Source organism: Carcharodon carcharias, chromosome 13 (genome assembly GCF_017639515.1).
Source record: "Carcharodon carcharias isolate sCarCar2 chromosome 13, sCarCar2.pri, whole genome shotgun sequence".
In the NCBI taxonomy this organism is placed as follows: Eukaryota; Metazoa; Chordata; class Chondrichthyes; order Lamniformes; family Lamnidae; genus Carcharodon; species Carcharodon carcharias.
In genome coordinates, this window is record NC_054479.1 from 82494630 (window position 1) to 82511254 (window position 16625).

At 60.4% G+C, this 16625-nt stretch overlaps 2 protein-coding genes across 2 annotated transcripts; both read right to left on the reverse strand.

Moving 5' to 3' along the window:
* Positions 1 to 4444: 4444 nt before the first annotated feature.
* Positions 4445 to 12766, reverse strand: LOC121286098 (vegetative cell wall protein gp1-like). The gene is made up of 5 exons (XM_041203091.1): positions 12664 to 12766; positions 11313 to 11454; positions 10075 to 10331; positions 9854 to 10039; positions 4445 to 4908 (listed from the first exon to the last, which is right to left on the reverse strand). The coding sequence occupies exons 1-5, from the start codon at positions 12764 to 12766 to the stop codon at positions 4445 to 4447; spliced, it is 1152 nt and encodes a 383-aa protein (XP_041059025.1).
* Positions 12767 to 13322: 556 nt separating this feature from the next.
* On the reverse strand, positions 13323 to 14026 carry LOC121286269 (cell wall protein DAN4-like; the record flags this gene model as incomplete). The annotated part of the gene is made up of 2 exons (XM_041203313.1): positions 13323 to 13488; positions 13536 to 14026. Coding segments are annotated over 2 exons (657 nt in total), but the record flags the coding sequence as incomplete, so codon positions are not given.
* Between the last annotated feature and the right edge of the window lie 2599 nt (positions 14027 to 16625).

A 16625-nucleotide genomic window follows, 5' to 3' on the forward strand; every position in this document is an offset into this window, starting at 1 on the left:
GGTGCTGGAGTAGGTGCTGCTGGTGGTGCTAGTGTTGGTGCTGATGTTTGTGGTGCTGGTGATGGTGGTGGTGTTGGTGTGGGTGCTGCTGGTGGTGCTAGTGCTGGTGGTGCTAATGGTGGTGGTGCTGATGTTTGTGGTGCTGGTGATGGTGGTGGTGTTGGTGTGGGTGCTGCTGGTGGTGCTGGTGCTGGTGGTGCTGGTGGTGCTAATGTTGGTGGTGCTGATGGTTGTGGAGCTGGCGATGGTGTTGTTGTCTGGTGTAGGTGGTGTTGGTGGTGGTGCTGGTGCTGATGGTGCTGGAGTGCGTGCTGCTGGTGGTGCTGGTGGTGGTGGTGGTTGTGCTTGTGGTGGTGCTGGTGGTCATGCTGCTGGTGGTGGTGGTGCTAATGGAGGTGGTGCTGATGGTAGTGGAGCTGGCAGTAGTGGTGCTGGCGGGGCAGTGGTGCTGATGTTGGTGGTGGTGCTGGTGTGGGTGCTGCTGGTGCAGGTGGTGCTGGTGGTGCTAATGGTGATGGTGCTGATGGTGGTGGAGCTGGCGATGGTTTTGGTGTCTGGTGTAGGTGGTGCTGGTGGTGGTGCTGGTGGTGGTGGTGCTGCTGGTGGTGGTGGTGCTGATGGTGGTGGAGCTGGAGTTGGTGCTGCTGGTGGTGTTGGTGCTGGTGGGACTGGTGGTGCTCATGGTGGAGCTGCTGATGGTGGTGTTGCTGGTGATGGTAGTGGTGCTGGTGTAGGTGGTGCTGGTGGTGGTGCTGGTGCTGGCGCTGGTGGAGATGTTGATGTTGCTGGTGATGGTGGTGCTGAACTGGGTGCTACTGGTGGTGGTGGTGCTGCTGGTGGTGCTGGTGCTTGTGTTAGTGATGGTGGTCATACTGGTGGTGGTGCGGGTGGTGGTGCTGCTGGGGATGTTGGTGCTGGTGGTGCTGGTACTGGGGCTGATAGTGCTGGTGCTGCTGGTGGTGGAGCTGGCCATGGTGTTGGTGCTTGTGTAGGTGGTGTTGGTGGTGGTGTTGGTGGTGTTGGTGCTGGTGCTGCTGGAGTGCGTGCTGCTGGTGGTGCTGGTGGTGGTGGTTGTGCTTGTAGTGGTGCTGGTGGTCATGCTGCTGGTGGTGGTGGTGCTAATGGAGGTGGTGCTGATGGTAGTGGAGCTGGCAGTAGTGGTGCTGGTGGGGCAGCGGTGCTGCTGCTGGTGGTGGTGCTGGTGTGGGTGCTGCTGGTGCAGGTGGTGCTGGTGGTGCTAATGGTGATGGTGCTGATAGTGGTGGAGCTGGCGATGGTGTTGGTGTCTGGTGTAGGTGGTGCTGGTGGTGGTGGGGCTGCTGGTGGTGGTGGTGGAGCTGGCAGTGGTGGTGCTGGCGGGGCAGTGGTGCTGCTGATGGTGGTGCTGGTGTGGGTACTGCTGGTGGTGCTGGTGCTGGTGGTGCTAATGGTGGTGGTGCTGATGTTTGTGGTGCTGGTGATGGTGGTGGTGTTGGTGTGGGTGCTGCTGGTGGTGCTGGTGCTGGTGGTGCTGGTGGTGCTAATGTTGGTGGTGCTGATGGTAGTGGAGCTGGCGATGGTGTTGGTGTCTGGTGTAGGTGGTGCTGGTGGTGGTGCTGGTGCTGGAGGTGCTGGAGTGGGTGGTGCTTGTGGCGGTGCTGGTGGTCATGCTGCTGGTGGTGGTGGTGCTAATGGAGGTGGTGCTGATAGTAGTGGAGCTGGCAGTAGTGGTGCTGGCGGGGCAGCGGTGCTGCTGTTGGTGGTAGTGCTGGTGTGGGTGCTGCTGGTGCTGCTGGTGCAGGTGGTGCTAATGGTGATGGTGCTGATGGTGGAGCTGGTGCTGGTGTTGCTGTCTGGTGTAGGTGGTGCTGGTGGTGGTGCTGGTGGTGGTGTGGCTGCTGGTGGTGGTGGTGCTGATGGTGGTGGAGCTGGAGTTGGTGCTGCTGGTGGTGCTGGTGCTGGTGGGACTGGTGGTGCTCATGGTGGAGCTGCTGATGGTGGTGTTGCTGGTGATGGTGGTGGTGCTGGTGTAGGTGGTGCTGGTGGTGGTGCTGGTGCTGGCCCTGGTGGAGATGTTGATGGTACTGGTGATGTTGGTGCTGAACTGGGTGCTACTGGTGGTGGTGGTGCTGGTGGTGGTGGTGCTGGTGGTGCTGGTGCTTGTGTTGGTGATGGTGGTCATACTGGTGGTGGTGTGGGTGGTGTTGCTGCTGGGGATGTTGGTGCTGGTAGTGCTGGTACTGGGGCTGATAGTGCTGGTGCTGCTGGTGGTGGAGCTGGCGATGGTGTTGGTGCTTGTGTAGGTGGTGTTGGTGGTGGTGCTGGTGGTGGTGCTGGTGCTGGTGGTGCTGGAGTGCATGCTGCTGGTGGTGGTGGTGCTAATGGAAGTGGTGCTGATGGTAGTGGAGCTGGCAGTAGTGGTGCTGGTGGGGCAGCAGTGCTGCTGCTAGTGGTGGTACTGGTGCAGGTGGTGCTGGTGGTGCTAATGGTGATGGTGCTGATGGTGGTGGAGCTGGCAATGGTGTTGGTGTCTGGTGTAGGTGGTGTTGGTGGTGGTGGGGCTGCTGGTGGTGGTGGAGCTGGCAGTGGTGGTGCTGGCTGGGTAGTGGTGCTGCTGATAGTGGTGGTGCTGGAGTAGGTGCTGCTGGTGGTGCTAGTGCTGGTGCTGATGTTTGTGGTGCTGGTGATGGTGGTGGTGTTGGTGTGGGTGCTGCTGGTGGTGCTAGTGCTGGTGGTGCTAATGTTGGTGGTGCTGATGGTCGTGGAGCTGGCGATGGTGTTGTTGTCTGGTGTAGGTGGTGCTGGTGGTGGAGGTGCTGGAGTGGGTGGTGCTGGTGGTGGTGGTGGCGGTGGTGGTCATGCTGCTGGTGGTGGTGGTGCTAATGGAGGTGGTGCTGATGGTAGTGGAGCTGGCAGTAGTGGTGCTGGCGGGGCAGTGGTGCTGCTGTTGGTGGTGGTGCTGGTGTGGGTGCTGCTGGTGCTGCTGGTGCAGGTGGTGCTGGTGGTGCTAATGGTGATGGTGCTGATGGTGGTGGAGCTGGCGATGGTGTTGGTGTCTGGTGTAGGTGCTGGTGGTGGTGCTGGTGGTGGTGGTGCTGCTGGTGGTGGTGGTGCTGATGGTGGTGGAGCTGGCAGTGGTGGAGCTGGCAAGGCAGTGGTGCTGCTGATAGTGGTGGTGCTGGTGTGGGTGCTGGTGGTGGTGCTGGTGCTGGTGGTGCTAACGGTGGTGGTGCTGATGTTTGTGGTGCTAGTGATGGTGGTGGTGTTGGTGTGGGTGCTGCTGGTAGTGCTGGTGCTGGAGGTGCTGGTGGTGCTGGTGGTGCTGGTGGTGCTAATGTTGGTGGTGCTGATGGTCGTGGAGCTGGCGATGGTGTTGGTGTCTGGTGTAGGTGGTGCTGGTGGTGGTGCTGGTGCTGGAGGTGCTGGTGGTGCTGGTGGTGGTGGTGGTGCTTGTGGCGGTGCTGGTGGTCATCCTGCTGGTGGTGGTGGTGCTGGGGGTGGTGCTGCTGGGGGTGCTGGTGGCACTGGTGGTGGTGCTGATAGTGGTGGTGGTGCTAGTGGGAGTGGTGGTTGTTCTGGTGGTGGTTCCGGTGATGGTGGTGCTGCGGTGGTGGTGTTGCTTGTGGTGGTAGTGGTGCTGGTAGTGTTGGTGCTGGAGGTGATGCTGGTGCTGGTTTTGCTGGTGTTGCTGGAGGTGATGCTGGCGGCGGTGGTGTTGGTGGTGGTGCTGGTGGTGGTGGTGCTGGTGGCGCTGCCGGAGGTGCTGGCAGTGGTGTTGCTTTTGGTTTTGGTATTGGTGGTGGTGCTGGTGGTGTTGGTGCTACTGGCCTAGGTGCTGGTGGTGGTAGTGCTGGTAATGGTGCTGGGGTTGCTGGTGCTTGTGCTGCTAATGGTGGTGGTGATGATGGTGGTGGAGCTGGCAGTGGTGGTGCTGGCAGGGCAGTGGTGCTGCTGATAGTAGTGGTGCTGGTGTGGGTGCTGCTGGTGGTGCTAGTGCTGGTGGTGCTGGTGCTGCTAATGCTGGTGGTGCAGATGGTGGCAGAGCTGGTGATGGTGTTGTTGTCTGGTGGAGGTTGAGCTGGCAGTGGTGGTGCTAGCGGGGCAGTGGTGCTGCTGATGGTGGTGGTGCTGGTGTGTGTGCTGCTGGTGGTGCTGGTGCTGGTGGTGCTGGTGCTGCTAATGGTTGTGGTGCTGATGGTGGTGGAGCTGGCAGTGGTGGTGCTGGCGAGGCAGTGGTGCTGCTGATGGTGGTGGTGCTGGTGTGGGTGCTGCTGGTGGTGCTGGTGCTGGTGGTGCTGGCGGTGCTAATGGCGGTGGTGCTGATGGTGGTGGAGCTGGCAATGGTGTTGGTGTCTGGTGTAGGTGGTGCTGGTGGTGGTGTTGGTGCTGGTGCTGGTGGTGCTGGAGTGGGTGCTGCTGGTGATGGTAGTGCTGGTGGTGGTGGTGATTGTGGCACTGCTGGTGGTCATGCTGCTGGTGGTGGTGGTGTTGGGGGTGGTGCTTCTGGGGATGCTGGTGCTGGTGGCACTGGTGGTGATGCTGATAGTGGTGGTGGTGCTAGTGAGGGTGCTGGTGGTTCTGGTGTGGGTGCTGCTGGTGGTGCTGGTGGTGTTGCTGGTGCTAATAGTGTTAATGCTGATGGTGCTGGTAGTGGTGCTGGTGGTGGTTCTGGTGCTGATGCTGGTGCTGGGGATGCTGGTGTTAGTGTTGCTGGTGGTGCTGCTGGTGCTGGTGTTGGTGCTCCTGCAGGTGGTGCTGCTGCCGGTGGTGCTGGTTGTGGTGGTGCTGGTAGTGGTGGTGCTGGTGCTGGTGGTATTACTGCTGCTGGTGGTGCTGGTGGTGTTGCTGGTGGTGATGGTGCTGGTGGAGGTGCTGGTGCTGGTGCTGGGGATGGTGGTGCTAGTGGTGCTGGTGGTGCTGGTGGTGCTGCTGCTGTTGGTGGTGGTGCTGGTGGTGGTGGTGCTGATTTTGCTGGTGGAATGGGTGGTGGTGCTGGTGGTGTTAGTCCTGGTGGTTGTGCTGGGTGTGATGGTGGTGCTGGTGGTGCTGCTGGTGCTGGTGGCAGTGCTCCTGCTGTTGGTGCAGGTCAAGGTGGTGCTGTTGGTGGTGGAGCTGGTGCTGGTCGTGCTGGTAGTGGTGGTGCTGGTGGTGCTGCTGGTGGTGCTGCTGCTGGTGGTGGTATTGCTGGTAGTGGTGTTGCTGATGGTGGTGGTGCTGGTGCTGGTGCTATTTGTTCTGCTGGTGGTGGTGACGCTGGTGGTGGTTGTGTCGGTGGTGGTGGTGCTGGTTGTGGTGCTCATGCTGGTGGTGGTGCTGCTGCTGCTAGTGGAGCTGGTAGTGGTGGTGCTGGTGGTGCTGGTGGTGGTGCTGCTAGTGGTGGTAGTTCTGTGGTGCTCTTGGTGGTAGTGGCAGTCATGCTGGTGGTGCTAGTGGTGGTGGTGTTGATGGTGGTGGTGCAGCTGGTGGTGCTGTTGGTGGTTGTGCTGGTGTTGGTGGTGTTGGTGGTGGTGGTGCTGCTGGTTTTGCTGGTGGTGGTGGTGCTGGTGGTGGTTGTGTCGGTGGTGGTGGTGCTGGTTGTGGTGCTCGTGCTGGCGGTGTTGGTGGTGCTAGTAGAGCTGATAGTGGTGGTGCTGGTGGTGGTGCTGCTGGTGGTGGTGGTGCTGGTGATGGTGCTGGTGCTGGTGGTGGTGCTGTTGCTTGTAGTGGTGTTGCTGGTGGAGGTGCTGGTAGTGGTGCTGCTGGTGGTGGTGTTGGTGGTGCTGGTAGTGGTGGTGCTGATGGTGGTGGTTTTGCTGGTGGTGCTGGTGCTGGTGCTGCTGCTGGGGCTGGTGGGGGTGGTGCTGCTGCTGGTGGTGGTGCTGGAGTGGGTGCTGCTGGTGATGCTGGTGGTGGTGGTGCTTTTGGTCATGCAGCTGGTGGTGGTGGTGCTAATGGTGGTGGTGCTGATGGTCGTAGAGCTGGCAGTAGTGGTTCTGGTGGGGCAGTGGTGCTGCTGGTTGTGGTGTTGCTGGTGGGGGTGCTGCTGGTGGTGCTGGTGCTGGTGGTGCTAATGGTGGTGGTGCTGATGGTGGTGGAGCTGGCGATGCTGTTGGTGCTGGTGTAAGTGGTGCTGGTCATGGTGCTGGTGGTGGTGCTGGTGCTGCTCGTGCTGGAGTGGGTGCTGCTGGCTGTGGTGCTGGTGGTGGTGGTGGTGCTTGTGGTGTTGCTGGTGGTCATGCTGCTGGTGGTGGTGGTGCTGGGGGTGGTGCTCCTGGGGATTCTGGTGCTGGTGGCGTTGGTGGTGGTGGTGCTGGGTGTGGTGCCGCTGGGGATGCTGGACTGGTGGCGCTGTGGTGATGCTGATAGTGGTGGTGGTGCTAGTGGGGGTGGTCGTGGTTCTGGTGGTGCTCTTGCTGGTGGTGCTGCTGCTGGTGGTGCAGGTCAATGTGGTGCTGGTGTTGGTGCTGCTCTGGTGCTGGTAGTGGTGGTGCTGCTGGACGTGGTGCTGCTGGTGGTGGTGTTGGTGGTGCTGGTAGTGGTGGTGCTGATGGTGCTGGTGGTGGTGGTGCTTTTGGTCAATCTGTTTGTGGTGGTGGGGGTAATGGTGGTGGTTGTGATGGTGGTGGAGCTGGCAGTGGTGGTGCTGGCGGGGCAGTAGTGCTGCTGATGCTGGTGGTGCTGGTGTGGGTGCTGCTGGTGCAGGTGGTGCTGGTTGTGCTAATGGTGGTGCTGCTGATGATGGTGTTGCTGGTGGTGGTGTTGCTGGTGACGGTGGTTGTGCTGGTGTAGGTGGTGCTGGTGGTGCTGGTTGTTCTGCTGGTGCAGGCGCTGGTGGTGATGGTTGTGGTGCTGGTGCTGGTGGTGCTGAACTGGGTGTTGCTGATGGTGGTGGTGCTGGTGGTGGTGTTGTTGGTGACAGTGGTGGTGCTGGTGTAGGTGGTGCTGGTGGTAGTGCTGGTTATGCTGCTGATGCAGGCGCTGGTGGTGATGGTTGTGGTGCTGGTGCTGGTGGTGCTGAACTGGGTGCTGTTGCTGGTGGTGGTGCTGCTGACTGTGGTGCTGGTGGTGGTAGTGGTGGATGGTGCTTGTGGTGGTGCTCGTGTGGCTGGTGTTGTTGGAGCTGGTGCATGTGCTGGCAGTGGTGCTGCTGGCAGTGGTGGTGCTGGTGTGGGTGCTGCAGGTGGTGCTGGTGATGGTGGTGGTACTGGTGCCCCTGGTGACAGTGGTGCTGCTGGTGCTGGTGGTGCTGGACTGGGTGCTGCTGGTGGTGGTGGTGCTGGTGGAATTGGTGCTTGTTTTGGTGCTGGTCGTTATGCTGGTGGTGGTGGTGCTCATGGTGGTACTGCTGGGGATGCTGGTGCTGGTGGCACTGGTGGTGGTGCCCATAGTGGTGGTGGTGCTAGTGCTGGTGGTGGTGTTTCTGTTGGTGGTGCTGGTGGTGGTGGTGTTGCTAGTGGTGATGGTGCTGGTGGTGCTGCTGGCACTGGTGGTGGTGCTGCTGCTGGTGGTGGTGCTGGTGGTGGTGGTGGTGCTTGTTTTGCTGGTGGTACTGGTGGTGGTGCTGGTGGTGTTAGTCCTGGTGGTTGTGCTGGGTGTGATGGTGGTGCTGGTGGCGTTGCACCTGCTGGTGGTGCAGGTCAAGGTGGTGCTGTTGGTGGTGGAGCTGGTGCTGGCCGTGCTGATAGAGGTGGTGCTGGTGGTGGTGGTGCTGGTGGAATTGGTGCTTGTGTTGGTGCTGGTGGTTATGCTGGTGGTGGTGCTGGTGGTGTTAGTCCTGATGGCTGTGCTGGTTGTGATGGTGGTTCTGGTGGTGCTGCTGGTGCTGGTGGCGGTGCTCCTGCTGGTGGTGCAGGTCAAGGTGGTGCTGTTGGTGGTGGAGCTGGTGCTGGTAGTGCTGGTAGAGGTGGTGCTGGTGGTGCTGGTGGTGGTGCTGCTGCTGGTGGTGGTATTGCTGGTAGTGGTGTTGCTGATGGTGGTGGTACTGGTGCTGGTGCTATTTGTTCTGCTGCTGGTGGTGGTGGTGGTGCTGGTGGTGGTTGTGTCGGTGGTGGTGGTGCTGGTTGTGGTGCTCTTGTTGGTGGTACCACTGGTGCTGCTAGTGGTGCTGGTAGTGGTGGTGCTGGTGCTGCTGGTGCTGGTGCTTGTGGGGTGGTGCTGCTGTTGGTGGTGGTGGTGGTGGTGCTTTTGGTCATGCTGCTGGTGGTAGTGGTGCAAATGGTGGTGGTGCTGATGGTGGTGGAGCTGGCAGTGGTGGTGCTAGCGGGGCAGTGGTGCTGCTGATGGTGATGGTGCTGGTGTGGGTGCTGCTGGTGAAGTTGGTGCTGGTGGTGCTAATGGTGGTGCTGATGGTGGTGTTGCTGGTGGTGGTGTTGCTGGTGACGGTAGTGGTGCTAGTGTAGGTGGTGCTGGTGGTGGTGCTGGTTGTGCTGCTGATGCAGGCGCTGGTGGTGATGGTTGTGGTGCTGGTGCTGGTGGTGGTGCTGCTGGCGGTGGTGCTACTGGTGGTAGTGGTGGTTGGTGCTGGTTGGTGGAGCTGGTGCATGTGCTGGCAGTGGTGCTGCTGGCAGTGGTGGTGCTGGTGTGGGTGCTGCAGGTGGTGGTGCTGGTGATGGTGGTGGTGCTGGTGTCCCTGGTGACTGTGGTGCTGCTGGTGCTGGTGGTGCAGGACTGGGTGCTGGTGGTGGTGGTGGTGCTGGTGGAATTGGTGCTTGTGTTGGTGCTGGTGGTTATGCTGGTGGTGGTGCTGCTGGGGATGCTGGTGCTGGTGGCGCTGGTGGTGCCCATAGTGGTGGTGGTGCTAGTGCTGGTGGTGGTGTTTCTGTTGGTGGTGCCCATAGTGGTGGTGGTGCTAGTGCTGGTGGTGGTGTTTCTGTTGGTGGTGCCCATAGTGGTGGTGGTGCTAGTGCTGGTGGTGGTGTTTCTGTTGGTGGTGCTGGTGCTGGTGGTGGTGATGGTGCTGGTGGTGCTGCTGGTGGTGGTGGTGCTGGTTTTGCTGGTGGTACTGTTGGTGGTGCTGGTGGTGTTAGTCCTGGTGGTTGTGCTGGGTGTGATGGTGGTGCTGGTGGTGCTGCTGGTGCTGTTGGCGGTGCTCCTGCTGGTAGTGCAGGTCAAGGTGGTGCTGTTGGTTGTGCTGGTAGATGTGGTGCTGATGGTGCTGGTGGTGGTGCTGCTGCCGGGGGTGGTATTGCTGGTAGTGGTGTTGCTGATGGTGGTGGTGGTGGTGCTGGTGCTGGTGCTGGTGCTATTTGTTCTGCTGCTGGTGCTGGTGGTGGTACTGGTGGTGGTTGTGTCAGTGGTGGTGGTGGTGCTCTTGCTTGTGGTACCGCTGGTGCTGCTAGTGGAGCTGGTAGTGGTGGTGCTGGTGCTGCTGGTGCTGGTGCTGCTGGTGATGGTAGTGGTGGTAGTGCTGGTGGTGGTGGTGGTGGTGTTGATGGTGGTGCTGGTGGTGGTGGTGCTGGTTGCACTGGTGGTGCTACTAGTGCTCATGGTGGTGCTGCTGCTGGTGCTGGTGGTGCTGTTGGTGGTGTTGCTGGTGGTGCTGGTAGGGGTGCTGTTAGTGGATGTGGTGCTGGTGATGATGGTGCTGCTGGTGGTGTTGGTGGTGTTGGTGGTGGTGCTGGTTTTGCTGCTGGTGTTGGTGCTCCTGGTGGTGGTGGTACTGATGGTGGTGCTGGTGCTGGAGGCGGTGCTGTTGGTGGTGGTGCTGGTGGTGGTGGTGTTGCTGGTGGTGGTGCCGGTGGTGCTGTTGCTGGTGGTGTTGGTGGTGGTGATGGTGGAGGTGCTGGTGGTGGTAGTCCTGGTGGCGGTGCTGGGCGTGATGGTGCTAGTGGCACTGGTGGTACTGCTGGTGCTAATGGTAGTGCTCCTGCTGGTGGTGTAGCTGCCGGTGGTGCACGTGATGATGGTGCTGGCAGTGGTGGTGCTGTTGCTGGTGGTGTTGGTAGTGCTGGTAGGGTTGGTGCTGGTGGTGTTGCAGCTGGTGGTGGTGGTGCTGGTAGTGGTGGCGCTGATGGTGGTGGTGTTGATGGTGTTGCTGGTGGTGCTGGTGCTGGTGGTGCTGGTGGTGGTGGTGCTGGTGGCGGTGTTGCTGGTAGTGGTGGTGCTGGTGCTGGTGATTCGGTGATGGTGGTGCTGGTGGTGCTGGTGGTGTTGGTTTTGCTGGTGGTGATGGTGGCGGTGCTGGTGGTGCTGGTGCTGGTGGTGCTGGTGGCGGTGGTGTTGGTGTTGCTGGTGGTGGTGGTGGCAGTGGTGGTGGTGCTGGTGCTGGTGGTGATGGTGGCGGCGGTGGTGGTGCTGCTGGTGGTGATGGTGCTGGTGCTGGTGGTGGTGCTGCTGGTGGTGCTGGTGCTGATGGTGCTGGTGGTGGTGGTGCTAGAGCTGGTGGTGCTAGTGGTGGTGCTGTTTGTGGTGGTGGTGGTTCTGGTGCTGGGGGTGCTGGTATGGATGCTGCTGGTGCTGCTGATGCTGGTGGTGCTAATGGTAATGGTGCTGATAGTGCTGGTAGTGTTGCTGGTGGTGGTGGTTATGGCACTGGTGGTGCTGTTGATGTTAATGGTAATGGTGCTGATGCTGGTGGTGCTGGTGATAGTGGTGGTGCTGGTGGTGGTGGTGCTGGTGGTGCTGGTAGCAGTGGTGCTGGAGGTGCTGGTGGTGGTGGTGCTGCTGGTGCTGGTGGTGGTGCTGCTGCAGTTAGTGCTGCTGGTGGTGGTGCTGTTGGTGCTGTTGCTGGTTGTGGTGCTGGTGCTGGTTTTGCTGGTGGTGGATGTAGTGCTGGTGATGATGGTGTTGGTGGTGTTAGTGGTGGTGCTGGCGGTCGTGGTGATGGTGGTGGTGATGGTGGTGGTGGTGATGGTGGTGGTGGTGCTGTTGCTGGCAGAGATGCTGGCAATGGTGTTGCTTTTGTTGCTGGTGCTAGTGTTGGTGCTGGTGGTGTTGGTGGTGCTGGTGGATGTGCTGGTGGAGGTAGTGCTTGTAGTGGTGCTGGGGCTGCTGGTGCTAGTGGCACTGGTGGTTCTGCTGGTGCTGGTGGTGCTGGTGTTGGTGGTGCTGCTGGTGGTGCTGGTGGTGGTGCTGCTGCTGGTGGTGTTGGTGGTGGTGGTGCTGGTAGTAGTGGTGCTGATGGTGGTGGTGTTGTTTGTGGTGTTGGTGTTGGTGCTGGTGGTGCTGGTGGTGGTGGTGCTAGTGGTGATGCTAGTGTTGGTGGTGGTGGTGGTGCTGGTGGTGGTGTTGGTGGAGCTGTTGGAAGTGCTGGCAGTGTTGGTGCTGGCAGTGGTACTGCTGGTGGTGGTGGTGCTAGTGTGGGTTCTACTGGTGGTGCTGTTGCTGCTAATGGTGCTGGTGGTGGTTCTGATGGTGGTGGTGGTGGTGCTGGTGCTGGTGGTGCTGGTGATGGTGGTATTTCTGGTGGTGGTGGTGCTGGTGGTGATGCTGCTGGTGGTGGTGGTGCTGGTGGTGGTGCTGCTGAGGATGCTGGTGCTGGTCGTGCTGGTGGTGGTGCTTTTGATAGTGGTGGTGCTGGTGATGGTGGTTCTGGTGCTACTGCAGGTGGTGGTGGTGCTGGTGGTGGTGGTGCTGGTGGCACTGGTGCTGCTGCTGTTGCTCGTGGTGGTGCTGCTGCTGTTGGTGCTGATGGTGGTGCTGTTGGTGGATGTAGTGCTCATGATGATGGTGTTGCTGGTGGTGTTGGTGGTGTTGGTGGTGGTGCTGGTAGTGGTGCTGCTGGTAGTGGTGGTGCTGCTGATGGTGCTGGTGCTGGTGGTGCTGGTGGTGGTGCTGGTGGTGCTGGTACTGGTGGTGCCGGTGGTTGTGCTGGTGGTGTTGGTGGTGCTGGTACTGGTGCTACTGCTAATGGTTGTGGTGGTGGTATTGCTGTTGCTGCTGGTGGTTGTGGTGGTGCTGGTGGTGCTGGTTGTGGTGGTGCTCGCATTGGTGTTGTTGTGGTGGTGGTGCTGCTGCTGTTGGTGCTGATGGTGGTGCTGTTGGTGGATGTAGTGCTCGTGATGATGGTGTTGCTGGTGGTGTTGGTGGTGTTGGTGGTGGTGCTGGTAGTGGTGCTGCTGGTAGTGGTGGTGCTGCTGATGGTGCTGGTGCTGGTGGTGCTGGTGCTGGTGGTGCTGGTGGTGGTGCTGGTGGTGCTGGTACTGGTGGTGCTGGTGGTTGTGCTGGTGGTGTTGGTGGTGCTGGTACTGGTGCTACTGCTGGTGGTTGTGGTGGTGGTATTGCTGTTGCTGCTGGTGGTGGTGGTGGTGCTGGTGGTGCTGGTTGTGGTGGTGCTCGCATTGGTGGTGTTGTGGTGGTGGTGGTGCTGTTGATGCTGGTGGTGGTGGTGCTGGTGGTGCTGGATGTGGTGGTGGTGCTGGTACTGGTGCTACTGCTGGTAGTTGTGGTGGTGGTATTGCTATTGCTGCTGGTGGTGGTGGTGGTGCTGGTGGTGCTGGTTGTGGTGGTGCTCGCATTGGTGGTGTTGTGGTGGTGGTGGTGCTGTTGATGCTGGTGGTGGTGGTGCTGGTGGTGCTGGTTGTGGTGGTGGTGCTGGTACTGGTGCTACTGCTGGTGGTTGTGGTGGTGGTATTGCTGTTGCTGCTGGTGGTGGTGGTGGTGCTGGTGGTGCTGGTTGTGGTGGTGCTCGCATTGGTGGTGTTGTGGTGGTGGTGGTGCTGTTGATGCTGGTGGTGGTGGTGCTGGTGGTGCTGGTTGTGGTGGTGCTCGCGGTGGTATTGGTTGTGGTGGTGCTGGTAGTGGTGGTGGTGATGCTGGTGGCGGTGCTAGTGGAGTTGCTGGTGGTGCTGGTGCTGGGGGTGCTGGCCATGGTGCTGCTGGTGCTGGTAATGGTGCTACTGCTGGCGGTTGTGGTGGTGGTGGTGGTGCTGTTGCTGCTGATGGTGGTGGTGCTGGTGTTGCAATGGTGGTAGTGCTGGTGCTGGTGGTGATGGTGGTGGTGGTGCTGGCCCTTGTGGTGATGGTGCCAGTAGTGGTGGTTGTGGTGCTGGTGATGTTGATGCTGGTGGTGGTGCTGGTGCTGGTGCTCGTAGCTTTTGTAGTGCTGGTGGAGGTGCTGGTGCTGGTGGCTGTAGTAGTGGTTGTGCTGGTGTAGGTGGTGGTGTTGCTGATGGAGGTGCTGGTGGTGCTTGTTATGGTGGTGGCGCTGGTGTTGCGCTGGTGCTGGTGGTGGTGCTGCTGCTAGTGGTGCTGGTGGTGGTGTTGCTGGTGGTGGTGGTGCGGGTGCTGGTGGTGATGCTGGCGCTGGTGGTGATGTTGGTTCTGCTGGTGGTGGATGTGGTGCTGCTGGTGGTGCTGCTACTGGTGCTGCTGGTGGTGGTGCTGGTGGTGGTGGTGGTGTTGGTGGTGTTGGTGGTGCTGGTGGATGTAGTGCTGGTGGTGCTGGGGCTGCTGGTGCTAATGGTGGTGGTGCTGATGGTGCTGGTGGTGTTGCTGGTGTTGGTGGTGGTGTTGGTGGTCGTGCTGGTGGTGGTGGTGGTGGTGCAGCTGCTGGTGGTGCTTGTGGTGGTGCTGGTGGTGCTGGTGGTGGTTCTGATGGTGCTGCTGGTGGTGGTGCAGGTGCTGCTGGTAGTGGTAGCGCTGGTGGTGCTGGTGATGCGCTGGTGCTGGTGGTGCTGCTGCTGCTAGTGGTGCTGGTGGTGGTGTTGCTGGTGGTGGTGGTGGTGCTGGTGCTGGTGGTGGGGCTGGCGGTGGTGGTGTTGTTGGTTGTGCTGGTGTTGGATGTGGTCCTGCTAGTGGTGCTGCTGCTGGCGCTGCTGGTGGTGGTGCTGGTAGTGTTGCTGGTGGTGCTGGCGGAGATGCTGGCAATGGTGTTGATTTTGGTGCTGGTGCTAGTGGTGGTGCTGGTGGTGTTGGTGGTGCTGGTGAATGTAGTGCTGGTGGTGGTGCTGGGGCTGCTGGTTCTAGTGGTGCTGGTGGTTCTGCTGGTGCTGGTGGTGCTCCTGCTGGTGGTGCTGCTGCTGGTGGTGGTGGTGCTGGTGGTGGTGCTCGTGGTGGTGCTCGTGGTGGTGCTGGAGCTGGTGGTGTTGGTAGAGCTGGTGGAGGTGCTGGCAGTGGTGGTGCTGGTAGTGGTGGTGCTGGCAGTGGTGGTGCTGCTGTGGGTGCTGGTGGTGGTGGTGGTGCTGGTGGTGCTAATGGTGGTGGTTCTGATGGTGGTGGTGCTGGTGATGGTGGTGGAGCTGGTGGTGGTGCTAGTGGTGATGGTGGTGGTGCTGATGGTGCTGGGAATGCTGGTGTGGGCACTGCTGGTGGTGCTGGTGGTGCTAATGGTGGTGATGTTGATGGCGCTGGTGGTGTTGCTGGTGGTGGTGGTGGTTCTGGTCCTGGTGATGCTGGTGGTGCTAATGGTAGTGGTGCTGATGGTAGTGGTGCTGGTGATGATGGTGGTCCTGGTGGTGTTGGTGCTTGTGGTGGTGCTGGCAGTGGTGCTGCTGGTGGTGGTGGTGCTGGTGGTGGTGCTGCTAGGAATGCTGGTGCTGGTGGTGGTGCTGGCAGTGATGGTGTAGGTGGTGGTGGTAGTGCTGGTGGTGGTGGTGCTGGTGGTGCTGGCGGAGATGCTGTCAATGGTGTTGCTTTTGGTACTGGTGCTAGTGATGGTGTTGGTGGCGTTGGTGGTGCTGGTGGAGGTGCTGGTGGAGGTATTGTTGGTGGTGGTGCTGGGGCTGCTTGTGTTAGTGCCGTTGCTGGTTCTGCTGGTGCTGGTGGTGCCCCTGCTGGTGGTGCAGCTCGTTGTGGTGCTTCTGGTGGTGCTGGTGCTGGTGGTGGTGGTGCTGGTGGTGCTGGTAGTGGTGGTGCTAGTGGTGCTGGTGGTGGTGGTGCTGCTGGTGCTGGTGGTGGTGCTGCTGCTGGTGGTGTTGGTGGTGGTGCTGGTAGTAGTGGTACTGATGGTGGTGGTGTTGCTTGTGGTGCTGGTGCTGGTGGTGCTTGTGGTGGTGGTGCTAGTGGTGGTGCTAGTGGTGGTGATCATGGTGGTGCTGGTAGTGCTGGTGGTGGTGGTGTTGGTGGAGCTGGTGGAAGTGCTGGCAGTGTTGGTGCTGGCAGTGGTGCTGCTGGTGGTGTTGCTGCTAGTGTGGGTTCTACAGGTGGTGCTGGTGCTGGTAGTGCTGGTGTTGCTGGTGCTGCTAATGGTGCTGATGGTGGTTCGGATGGTGGTGGTGCTGGTGCTGGTGCTGGTGATGCTGATGATGGTGGTGGTTCTGGTGGTGGTGCTGGTGGGGATGCTGGTACTGGTAGTGCTGGTGATGGTGCTTTTGGTGGTCGTGGTGTTGGTGATGGTGGTTCTGGTGCTAGTGCTGGTGGTGGTGGTGCTGGTGGTGGTGGTGCTGGTGGCACTGGTGGTGGTGCTGGTGCTCATGGTGGTGCTGCTGCTGTTAGTGCTGGTGGTGGTGCTGCTGTTGGTGGTGTTGCTGGTTGTGGTGCTTGTGCTGGTTTTGCTGGTAGTGGTGCTGTTGGTGGATGTAGTGCTGGTGATGATGGTGTTGGTGGTGCTAACGGTGGTGGTGATGATGGTGCTGGTGGTGGTGCTGGTGGTGGATGTGGTGCTGCTGGTGGTGCTGCTGCTGGTGCTGCTGGTGGTGGTGCTGGTGGTGGTGGTGGTGCTGGTGGTGCTGGCGGAGATGCTGGCAATCGTGTTGCTTTTTGTGCTGGTGCTAGTGGTGGTGCTGGTGGTGTTGGTGATGCTGGTGGAGGTGCTGGTGGAGGTAGTGCTTGTGGTGGTGCTGGGGCTGCTGGTGCTAGTGGCGCTGGTGGTTCTGCTGGTGGTGCTGCTGCTGGTGGTGCAGGTCGTTGTGGTGCTTCTGGTGGTGCTGTTGGTGGTGGTGCTGGTGGTGCTGGTAGTGGTGGTGCTGCTGGTGCTGGTGATGGTGCTGCTGCTTGTGGTGTTGGTGGTGGTGCTGGTAGTAGTGGTGCTGATGGTGGTGGTGTTGCTTGTGGTGCCGGTGCTGGTTGTGGTGGTGCTAGTGGTGGTGCTAGTGGTGATGGTGGTGCTGGTGGTGCTGGTGGTGGTGGTGTTGTTGGTGGAGCTGTTGGAAGTGCTGGCAGTATTGGTGCTGGCAGTGGTGCTGCTGGTTGTGGTGGTGCTAGTGTAGGTTCTGCTGGTGGTGCTGGTGCTGCTAATGGTGCTGATGGTGCTGGTGGTGGTTCTGATGGTGGTGGTGGTGCTGGTGGTGCTGGTGGTGCTGGTGCTCATGGTGATGCTGCTGGTGGTGGTGGTGCTGGTGATGGTGGTTCTGGTGCTAGTGCTGGTGGTGGTGGTGCTGGCGGTGTTGGTAGTGGTGCTGCTGGTGGTGGTGGTGCTGCTGGTGCTGGTGGTGCTGCTGCTGCTGGTGGTGTTGGTGGTGGTGCTGGTAGTAGTGGTGCTGGTGGTGCTTGTGGTGCTGGTGCTGGTGGTGCTGGTGGTGCTGGTGGTGGTGGTGGTGCTGGTGGATGTGCTGGCAGTGTTGGTGCTGGCAGTGGTGCTGCTGGTGGTGTTGCTGCTAGTGTGGGTTCTACTGGTTGTGCTAGTGCTGGTGGTGCTGGTGTTGCTGGTGCTGCTAATGGTGCTGATGGTGCTGGTGGTGGTTCTGATGGTGGTGCTGGTGCTGGTGCTGGTGCTGGTGATGCTGGTGATGGTGGTGGTTCTGGTGGTGGTGGTGCTGGTGGTGGTGCTCCTGGTGATGCTGCTGGTGGTG

Excerpts from the sequence above, each read along its gene's own strand:
- LOC121286098 (XM_041203091.1), bottom strand. The coding sequence starts at position 12,766 with ATGGCCAGCACCCCCAGCACCAGCACCACCAGCAACTCCACTAGCACC. Across the intron at positions 10,332-11,312 it reads GCACCAGCACCACCACCACC|AGCACCACCACCACCAGCAC; the intron begins ACCATCAGAACC and ends ACCACCAGCTCT. Across the intron at positions 4,909-9,853 it reads ACTGCCAGCACCATCATCAC|CAGCACCACCAGCACCACCA; the intron begins GTGCACCACCGG and ends CACCAACAGCAG.